Source organism: Odontomachus brunneus, unplaced genomic scaffold (assembly GCF_010583005.1).
Source record: "Odontomachus brunneus isolate Ranch 3 - 2012 unplaced genomic scaffold, Obru_v1 Obru_scaffold_063, whole genome shotgun sequence".
Classification (NCBI taxonomy): Eukaryota; Metazoa; Arthropoda; class Insecta; order Hymenoptera; family Formicidae; genus Odontomachus; species Odontomachus brunneus.
This window is the reverse complement of record NW_022639513.1, coordinates 1603228-1614371: the sequence shown is the minus strand read 5'-3', so window position 1 is coordinate 1614371 and position 11144 is coordinate 1603228. Positions and strand designations below refer to the sequence as shown.

The window sequence follows — 11144 nt, the reverse complement described above, 5'->3', positions numbered from 1 at the left end:
GAGAGAGAGAGAGAGAGAGAGAGAGAGAGAGAGAGAGAGAGAGAAAAGGAGAACAGTGAAATGAACTGGCCGCATAAACGAGCGCCGTTACTCACCTCTCTCGCCCGGGGAAAACTCTCGGCGAAATGAAAAATTTAACGTAGCCCCGCGGTTATCGTCGAGATCCGGCCGGCTGACAAATTTCGGCCATCCCGACGTGCTATCAGCCGGCTCGATTCCCCACCATCGATAATCTCTCTCTCCCCCCTCTCTCTCTCTCTCTTTTTCTCTCTCTCTCCGCTCGTGAAATTCAACGGTGTCGACGCGAATTTATCGTCCATCGACAATCTCGCGGCCTCGTTAAGACGCATTTATGGCACACCGCCGCTACACGTCGATGTCACACGAGTGGATTCGAGTGTAATTTGCGAATGGCGATTGCGAGCCATCAAAAATTCGCACGTTAACTCATGATGATACACCGTTATTAACCCACTAACGATACGCTTAGCGAGAACTATTAATGATCCTCTTCATCCTGGTACTCTAAATTTCTTGGAGTGAAATTTCACTCAAAAAGTAGAGTGGATGAACGCCAAGTAACTCATGTAGATCTGAATTTTTTATAGTTGAATTATATATGATATACGTGATATATACTTGTAATCGTGATTCAACTGAAAAATTCACATCTAACTCCAAAATCAAATCAGAGTATTCCATTTGAGACAAGTTTCAAGTAACTACTATTAATACGAGTCACAGAGTGAATTTATCCATCCTGAATTGTCCAGTCAGAATACTCTGGTCGAAATTTTAGCTCTACTTTGATCTGATAATACACATGGTATGCCACTTGTAGGTTCTGAAGAAGGCTGCTCAAAGCAAAGCCAGTAGGTGAAGTACAATCAAAAGAGATTGATATAGAGTATCAAAATAGACGTTAAATAGAACATTGAGGTCGAAAGTAAGATCCAAATTTCGACTGGTATTTTCAGCCGAATTTGAGAAGTGAATGTCCTCCAGTGTCATTCTAATCGATTAAAAAATCCTCTCATATGAAGTCAGAATCCATTCTAAGTATGAGTGAAATATTCACTCTTGCGATTTCGAGTGGCAATATTTTCGCTCTGTCACTTGGAGTGAAAATACTAACACTTTCCACTCATTTTGAGTGAGCCTTTATTCCAAGAAATTCAGAAAGTACATTGTACCTTTATCCTCTGCAAAGAACTTGAGCCATTTTTTATTGTAATGAGAGAAAACGCGTTTTCGTCGCGCGGGTGGCTTAACGCCGACCGATTTGCCATCTTCGATCGGCGAGCGGTTTGCGAAACGGACTGATAAGAAACGACGTTATGCGTGCCCGAGTAAAACGACCGTCGTGTCTCGAGCACGACGATTCGCGTGCTAATGAACCGGCCCGCTTGAGCTAAGTAAAATCTCGCGTGCCGGACAGGACTCTCCTCGGTGTAGTGGTGTGTCGCGTGATACAGGTTCTTTCAAAACGACGCAAATCACTGCGGGCTATTACCGCGTTCGCCGCGGAAATTCGACGATGTTATCGCGAACCGTTTCATTAAGAATTTCTTCTGCCTGGTCGCTTCCCTTTTCTTACTTTACTCTTTCTCTTTTTTTTTTTTTTTTTTTTTTTTTTAATCACCATCCTGACTCTGCTTCGTAATTTGGCTCTCGCGCCGTAATAGCTCAATCCGATGAGACGGTTTTGATACTCGACGAAAAAACGCGCTGATTCATGTGCTGAACGACAAAAACGCGAGCTTTTAGTTTAGTTTCTTCGCGAAATTTATTGAAACTTGTATACATTTTTTGGAGTGAAATTTCGCTCGAGAAATAGAGTGACCATCGAATCATACGATACTGAGTGATTCTTTTCACTAGTATAGAAAGTATAATAAATTCTCGATTCCGAATCATTTAAATATCAGTGAATCATTGAGTCAGTGAATATTCACTCTTGCAACTTCGAATAACGGTATTTTCATTATCGCTTTTTCTGCAGAAATACTGCCACTTTTCGCTCGTTTTGAGTGACACTCCACTCTCAAAAATGTAGAGAATAATACATTTTAATAGTATATTTGGAGTGATCGCGCTTCTTCTTCGCAACTCCGTCCGTGCGATTATCGCGATATGAAATCGTGCGACGATTACGAGATACTCATCGTTCTCGTGGTTCATCCCTCGCATCCCCTTTTCACCACAGGACAGATTACCGTCGTTCCACCTGACGTACGCGTCGCTACCGTAAAAAGCCTTACACTCGCATGACGTTGCGCGTAATCGGCCATTCTTACCGTAAATAGGGCCCGCTCATCGGCCCTACGCGCATAATTCTTTTTAACGCCGCTCGCGTTTTCGCCGGCAGTTTTTCCCTTTCGCGTACACTCACTCCTCGTGGGTACACACACGTGTACGTGTACACGTTTATGTGTACGCGCGTGTCTGAACATGCACGCGTTGTATGTGCGGCGGGTGTATGGCGGTGTGTGCGTGGGCCGTGTGCTTTAATTGCCACACCCGTTTCGACCCCATATTTCACCGTGTGTCAGCGGGCTTGATGTTTCCCCGCGGTAAACACGCACAGCCCCGAGGTCCACTAGCGCATTCGTCAGGGTCGGATTAAAAGGGCGCGCCGTATTTTTGCGTGAAATCATTTTAGTTTAACACCTCGCCTTTTATTCTCAAAAACCCCGAAAAATCGTGCCTGACGCGCGTTTTATCGTGAGCTGAAGACGACGAAAGTGTCAGATTCGCGATTCGCGTCTATTTCACACGCGAGCAATCTAAATTGCAAACGACTACCGTCGTTCGAAAGCTTCCCCGTCCCTGCGATGCGTGCACAGCTCTTTGTAGCCGCGCACAATACGCACGCAGAAAGCTCACCGAGAACATATGCGTTCGCGTGCACTTGCGATGCAACTCGCGCCGAGGGGGGGTGGCCCGTCGATAAACGTGGTCGTTAACGAGTTTTAAATCTTTTCCCTTCACCCGCATAGATGAAGAAAATCACCCTTCTCTTCTAGAAGACTTTCACCGCCATCACTTCTCCGTCTCGAGTTTCGAGAGACCCGACCTTTGTCTTTTTTCAAAAGTCGGCTCTCATTCGCGGCTTCGCGCGATGCGCTTGCGTCGAGAATAAAAAGAAAAGAGTGAACGAAAGCCGTCAGGGAATTCTTTCTGAGAGAGAAATTTGTTTTGTTTTTTCGAAATGTCGGGAGAAAGTTGGCGCATGTGGACGACGTGTCGCGCACAGCAGAAATATCTCGATCGCATAGCCGAAAAGTTCAGTTTATTGGCTTAGTCAGTTAGCGTTAGTCAACGTTGTCGGGACGGAAAGTTCGGCCATAAGCGAAATTTACTATTCAAATTCGGCCGAGTCGCTGCATTAGGGTGAATGTCTGCCTGACTATGCAACATGGCGTGACAAGTACGAGAATAGAACCGCATCGGGTTTTACGAGATCGCGTGATCACCGCCAGCAAACATCGTCTCTACCATGAATTTTCGTCGGACTACATGCGCCCGCCCGCCTTTATTTTACCCGATTCCCAACTCTGATTTCTGCCGCGCGTCAGATTATCTTGTATTGTATCTTGAGAAAAAGCACCGTGGAATGCATCTTCGCGAGGGGGCGAGCGTTTTACGCGCGCATAAATATTTAGTTTTACAGCGACCGCCGTATCCGCGCCCGACTAGCAGTACCATCTAACGTAAATCGTATTGAGTATGATTGCAGAATGCAAATCTTGCGTTCCTTGAATCATTGTCGTAATTTGGGCGACGGCGCAGTAATTTTATCTCCAAACATAAAATGACCTTTCTTTTTTTAATATAATTTACGAAAGCAATTTGCAAATTTAATTAAAACCGATGTATCACGTTGCTTCATTTATTGCTTGAAAAAATATATTTCTATTTTCAATAATTGCTCCTCAATCCTTCAAATCGGAAATCTCCCGTCGCGTAATAAATGATTTTACACACTTGGAATTAGTGAATCGCTGTCCACGTTTCGGCATCCTGCGTCTTCCATCCAAGTTGTTTCGTCGTGACATCGACTCTATACTGACACTCGCCTAGATACGATTCTGATCGCAAATTAAGTTATGTTAGATTAGGTTGCGGAAAGTCAGATTAGTTTAGAATTAAGTTAATTTAACGCGTGTTAATTAACGCAGTATTGACAAGAGTCCCATTAAGTATCTCAAAAAACCGATAAAATAATTTAATTATTCGGATTATAAGCAACACACACACACAACGATACATGCGTCGCGATATGTTTATTGCTCGAAACGTAATACTTTAGTCGTGATTTGGTACGCGAGCGACCGACGATAACTTTGACCATTCTGAAAACGTCGATTGTTGTCATCTCTCTGTCGACCGCTAAATACGAACGTCGTTTTTCGGAGGCTGACGCACTTTACCATTCTCGGAGATTGTTTCCGTTCGTCCGAGTGTCAACTTTCCTGTGAACGACTGTGTGACCTCTTACGTCTCTCGATCCGACAAAGAATATGCAAAGTACTGTTACACGCATCGCTGTGTTGGTCATTATTCCCGCAGCGCTTCTCTCATTCAAATATTTCGTGTCTCAAGGCACGTCGTGACCTCACTGGACACGACGAATTGTGGAACTATGTCTTATACACTCTTCCCCCGCATTTTCTGTACTCGGCAAGCAAAAGAGAGCAAATGTCTAGTGCAACGACCGACGGCCATTTTGTCGCTACATTCGCGCCGAGAATATGGCGCGCGTTCCGCGCAAAGTAATCGAGCTCTCATCGTTAATTAAAGCGCGTTCCTTCGTTTGAATCGTATCTACGCAAATGTCAGTGTTAGTTGAATGCCGTAAAAAAGTACTCAGAGTGTCACGACGAAGTAGCCGAGAGAGCCAAAATACATTGGAAAGTCGGTATATATATATATATAACAATACGACAGAACACACAACAATACATCTTTCCAGGTGTGTCGAATCATTCATTGTATCAAGTTTAACGTGAAACTTGCAGGGTAAATGCGGAACGAAAATTTCGTCTCGGCTTGCCTGCCGGCGAAGCGAAGTTTCTCACGGCGCCGCTAATTTTACTGCGACATGCTCTATTAATACTAACCATACTGCACGTATCGTGAAAATATAGTGGCGGACATGTCCGGCTACGCCGACGTTATGGAAATTCCGACGCGTGCATTGCTAAATATATCAGCGCGCGGTTGCCGCTTGCTGCTTCCTGCGGTTGTTCCCGCGGTTAGAGAAACACACGGAGAGTCTTAATAATTGCATAATCGAATTCATACTGATTTGCATCGGTGAAAAAGAAAGAGGAAGGGAGAGAACGGAAAAGAGAGATAGACAGAGCAGCATTGATTTCGGTTATCTTACAATTTAATAGCTATCTCTCGAGACTAGAACGAACGTCATTTCGTTTCAGAATAGAAGGATAGAAACACAGGGTGTTGCAAAAGTATATCAACATCAAGAGAAGCGTCAGTAATTTTTTTAGACGCTTTCTGAAATAACAGTCGAAAATACAAAAATCAACATCGTCGGCTGCTTCGTCTGCGGTAATATTTGCCGGCTGATCAACTCTTAGTGTTAGCCAGTCACTTGTAACTTCGAAGCTTTACAGAAATTAAAAAAAATCAGCCTGTGGAAACGCGACTCACTATAGCTTTTCCATCCAATTCAGCGACGTTTTGTTCGTTCCTCACACTTTCCTCTCATCCGTCCTCCTCTTTCCACCTACCGCGTCTCTTTCTCTCTCTCTCTCTCTCTCTCTCTCTCTCTTAGTCTGACACGTGCAACAGCCGACGAGAACGGGGTTGATCCACCCCACGGGTCTCGTGCGAAGAAAGGAACGAAGAGGAAGAGAACGACGAGAAGCCACACTGTGGATCGAGAGACAAGAGGGCGAAGGAAGAGAGTGAGAGGAGGGGGACGAAAGGGGGTCGTCGGAGGAGCGGAATCCATTTCGAAATTGCAAGCCACCCTGTTCGATCCCCCTTCTTCACCGCTTCCTCTTCTCGTATCCCTCCCGTAGCCTTTTCCCGGCTCCTTCCCTCAGGAAAAGCCACTCCCCCTCTCACTTTCTCTCTCTCTCTCACACACACATACACACACACACACACACACACACACACTGTCTCTCTTTCTCTACCTCACTCTATCTGGCTCTCTCCCTTTCGGGAGGCAGCGTGCTCGCCTCGAATACTGATATCGAGCAAAGTCCTTTTTCCCTTAAACCGAGCAGCCACCAGGAATAATGCATTATACGTACGCGTCCTTCGTCTCTCGTTTTTTCCTCCCCTCGTCGTCGCTCGCCTTTTCCTCCTCTCTGGCCTCGGCTACTCCAGTTCGCGCGCTTACCTCACCGTCTCGCTGATCTCGCTTCGTCCTTTCGTCACGCCGGCGAACTCGCAATATACTCAAATTTTTTCCGACGTGATCTCCTATATTTTTAATTCATCGTGCATCTTCAGTGATTTAGCTCCGGCGCGTCTAACGGCCCTGTCTTTGTTCGTTTCAGGCATGTAATGAGTTCACCACCCACGTAATGAATTTATTGAGGGAACAGAGTCGCACAAGGCCAATCACGCCGAAGGAGATCGAGAGGATGGTGCAAATCATACACAAGAAGTTCTCTAGCATCCAAATGCAGCTCAAACAGTCCACCTGCGAGGCTGTGATGATTCTGAGGAGTCGATTCCTGGACGCCAGGTTTGTGTCGAGGATTCGTGGCAACGATGCGCGTGCGAAATATTGGATTGTCCGGAAAGTTCATGCCGCCTCGGACTTTATTGACCGTGACATGAACTTTCCGGACGACTTGATACGTTCGATTCGCGTCCATTCTCACGTCATTGCCGTGTGTTTTCTCGATCGAGACTCAGAAGTAAAATCCAGTTGTGATTAATATCTGCGCGAAATTACTCCTGTTGCAGACGTAAGAGAAGGAATTTCAGCAAACAGGCGTCCGAAATCCTCAACGAATACTTCTACTCGCATCTTAGTAATCCTTATCCGAGCGAAGAAGCCAAAGAGGAGCTCGCACGAAAGTGTGGCATTACCGTAAGCCAGGTATCGTTCGCCACTTTCTTTTGTACATATTAAACGACGCTAACTTTTGCGTCTTATTATAACCCGCTGGTCATCGTAGCTCCTAATTTTTCAAGTAATTTTTCTTGACGCCTTTAAACTCTCATTGAGATAGATCTATCTCTCATAGAGATAGATATCTATCTCTTCATTGAGATAGATATCGTGTATACGTAGAACTGAATATTTTTAATGACTCTAGTGTTCGCTCATAGCTCGATCTTGAATATAAAAGCAAATTATGTAAATGTTACGTGAGAACTATTATCTATTGAGCATTAAATCAATGCTTGCTGTTTCGATTCGATCGACAAGTTTGAAATAAACGCGCATTCTTGTTTTATGTGCTCTTAGGTATCTAACTGGTTTGGTAACAAGAGAATACGCTATAAAAAAAACATAGGAAAAGCACAAGAGGAGGCGAATCTATACGCCGCCAAAAAGGCAGCTGGTAAGTTCCAACGTTCGCTAACGAGCGACGGGTGTTCCTTCGTGAGTTCATTTCGCTCAAAACGTTAGACAAAATCCTTTAACAATCATACGAAAAAAATCATACGAAATCGCTTTATGGAGTATTCATGCGCGCGAATATCTCCGTGATTGAGTGAGCAAAATACGCCTCGTTATCCAGAATAGAATAATCGAAAGCTATGGAAACGCGAATGGCGCGCTTTGTAAAATTTCTTCCGGAGCGCTTTTGTATCGCTACCGTCTTTTCTATTTCTCGATGGTCTCGAGCTTATCGCTTCTCTGGTCGCGTCGTCGTTGTCGCCGCCCCCGAACTTGGTGGAGGCAAAGCTCTCTTGCAGAGCGAGGTGAAAAAAAAAAACGGGTGACGCGAAAGTTTCGCGAGTTTCTCGCGATCGATAATGGACGAGTCTCTCTCTCTTTTTCTCTCTTTATCTTCCTCTTTGTTTCACGCGCGTTCCGTTATCTTTTTATGCGTCAAAGTCGGAATCAAGGGGAGGGGGAGGGGGAGAATCTCATTATTGTAAATCATTAGGCGGTTGAGTTACCGCTCATTGTTCGGTCGCAACGGTGACACCGCCGCTATCGCGGTCGTCGATAAATCGTCGCGAGAGAATAAATCTAACGATACCGATTGCCTCCTTGGAGTGGTTCGCGTTCAAGGAAAATCACCTAACGAAAATAAACCTCCGTGGGAGCAGGTGAGGGGGATCGAATCGCGGAATCTAGTAGAGGAAATAATCAGGCTGAAATGTGGCGGACAAGATGGAGGATCGACGAGACACGTCTCGTGCTTTCCGCGCATCTTCTCAAAAATTCAAAAGTTTTCGAAAGGCACCAGCAGCCAGACAGCATGTAGATGAGACCATACGAAATTTTCTCGTTACATCTTGCGACGAGATAGACGCGCACCACCGTCTCTCACGTCTTCGTTCCCATGCCGCTTGCTCTCATCCTGTTCCTCCCCTGCCTCTCTCGGCGCGATCTCTTTCCCCCTCGTGCTCGTGAAAATTGCAAGAAAAACTCCCGGCCCGGTCCTGAAATTCCACGGATTCGCGGATCCCACCCTGGTCGCAATTACGTGCGCTTCGCTTAACTACCGAGGCGTCTCACTTTATTTTGGGCGCCGGCGTGAGATATTTTTAACTCACCAATTATACGGGAGAGAAGGAGAGGATACGAGCTAGAAAACTACGAGAGAGAAAGAGAGGAATATATGGAAGGAGAGAGAAAGAAGGAAAGAGAGGAGAGACGGCACAAGGGGGAAGCAGAAGGTACGATGGAGATTCCGAGCTTCTCGCATTTCTTTCAGCACTCTCTGCATTTGTCTTTCCTCGACCACGTTCACGATGAAACGACCCGCGGTTCTCTCGTAATTAAAGAAACGGAATTCTAACGACCTCGCCTCTCTCTAGCCAGCGCCGCGAAACAACGTTCGTCTCGAATGACGCGAAAGTTTTACAAGCAAAGCGGGGAATACCCGGCTTTGGAACGCCGCTGCCACCGTCGCGTTTCTACAAATTACAGAATAAATTACGAAAAGAATCTGATTTCTGCGACGAGTCAAAATCCGCTCTTCATATCCAGACGCAATAGCGTTCTTAGTATCCAAGCTCGATTTGTCCTTTAGGTATTTCCGTAACAGGATTAAACTTGTCGCGTGACGGTCGCGTAGTACGTCATTTGTCAATCAAAGAAAAAAAGAGAAACGGAGAGCGTAAGCACTCGAGATTCAGAGAGAAACAGAGAGAAACAAATGATCGTTGTTGGCTGAAGAACTTAAAAAGACGCACCGTCCAACTTTGTATGCACCGCGATTGTTTCTACAGCAGCTTTTGCAGGAGCGTCGCCGTATAGCATGGGCGGTGCAAGCCAAGGCACGCCGACGCCAATGATGTCGCCTGCGCCTCCCGGTGGGCCACAGGATATGGCTGGATACAGCATGGGAATAAACGGCAGTGACTACGGCTCGCAGGCATACAACGACGGCTCCATGGGATACGATCCCATGCACCAGGTAAAGACTTGTAGCACCTCCTGCGCGACATACAAGATATTCCTATATGTATGTATATATTGTTGCGACCACGCTGATACCCGTGTGAGCGTAATGATATACATACATATGTATATATATATATATATATATATATATATATATATATATATATATACATACATATATATTGATGGGTAGCCTCTTCTCATTAACCGACCCCGACGTAGTAACAGTACGCAGCCCGCTTTCTGGAATCTGCATTTGCGTGCACTAAGCATGAGCTTGCTCTCCAATCTTGCTGCTGTATGCTGTGGTTTGGAAATCACGTGGTTGGCGCCTATTTAATATGCAAATGTAATTCCGTCCGAGAGAAGGGCGAGCTGAACTATTAAATAATAACGAACTTCCGCGATTCGCCCTTCACTCTCGTTGATCTTTGAATATTCCAATTGACTTTTATCGCAAAGTTTCATCGAGACAGAAGGAATTTGTCTGTATGAATTATTTTCGCGAATTTAATTGGGCGTTACCGCGATAGAAAGTTTTATTCACTTTTTCTTCTATGAATGTAGAGAATTAAATTTAACATTGATCAAAATTCGATATTGCTAACGTAGCAGATATTATCTATCGCGGAGCCGCTTCTCTCCCGGTTTTCGGACATTAAAATCTGCTTTTTTTTTACGCCTTTTCCATGTATTTCTAAACTACAATACTGTAGGTTATTAAACGCATGTGCATTTCACCTTCAGCATACTTACACTAACGGGATGAAGAGAAAGAGACACTAGAGAGTGAAAGAGAAAGATAAAGAGAATAAGAGTGCAAGTAGAACAGAGTGGAAAAACGACTGGGTGAACAAGATACTAATGAAAAAATCTGTTTGAATGTCCGAATGGTATGGTATCATACACAGGGTATCTCGCGTAAGTCAATTCGAGTACAAAAAGAAGAAAATATCTGATAAATGAGAGCGAGGGGTATGTTTTGAGTGTATCATGTGCGTGAATTGAATCCGATATTCTCTAAGCATTTTCTCAATTAAATTTCCCGACTTAGGTCTTTTTAGTGCTATGTAGAACGGGTGATTTCATACGTACGAAATCGCCCCCTTCGCCCTGTCTATGTGCATGCGTGCGTGTGTGCGTGAGCGAACGAGTGTGTGCTCGAATGTGGGATGCGCGCGTGTGTCACTGCTGAGAGATGTATGTGTGTATATATAATATATATATATATATATATATATATATATATATATATATATATATATATGTATACATATAGTAGGCTGGACACACACACGTTGTTTCTCTGGTTCGTAAAGATGGCCTCGAGGACGCCGACAGTCGTGGGTGCGCAGGGTGTGTTGGGTCGAAAAGGGGTGCTGCACAGCACATTCACACAAATACAAACACACGTACACGAGCAAACTATACATGAATACAGGCACACATTATACACGTTTCACTAACACTCTCAGCTAGCCGCCGATAACGCCAGGTTTGCTTAGTATGCATTGGAGTTGCTAAGTCACTTTTTAGGTAGGGTTGGTTCTCTCTCTCTCTCTCTCTC

At 44.8% G+C, this 11144-nt stretch overlaps 1 protein-coding gene across 10 annotated transcripts in view; it reads left to right on the top strand.

Annotated features, from left to right (window-relative positions):
* The window catches only part of LOC116846400 (homeobox protein extradenticle), a 54361-nt gene that overhangs the window by 32089 nt on the left and 11128 nt on the right, over nt 1-11144 (top strand). For 7 of the 10 annotated variants that reach the window (XR_004378475.1, XM_032820167.1, XM_032820162.1 and 4 more), the window contains exons 4-7: nt 6537-6727; nt 6952-7087; nt 7460-7556; nt 9403-9590. Coding sequence is in view for 9 of the 10 variants with exons in the window: in XM_032820167.1 (XP_032676058.1) it covers nt 6537-6727; nt 6952-7087; nt 7460-7556; nt 9403-9590 (612 nt within the window). In the remaining variant the exon portion in view is untranslated. The remainder of the gene's footprint in view (nt 1-6536; nt 6728-6951; nt 7088-7459; nt 7557-9402; nt 9591-11144) is intronic. The other 3 variants (XM_032820169.1, XM_032820170.1, XM_032820163.1) reach the window with 2 other exon arrangements.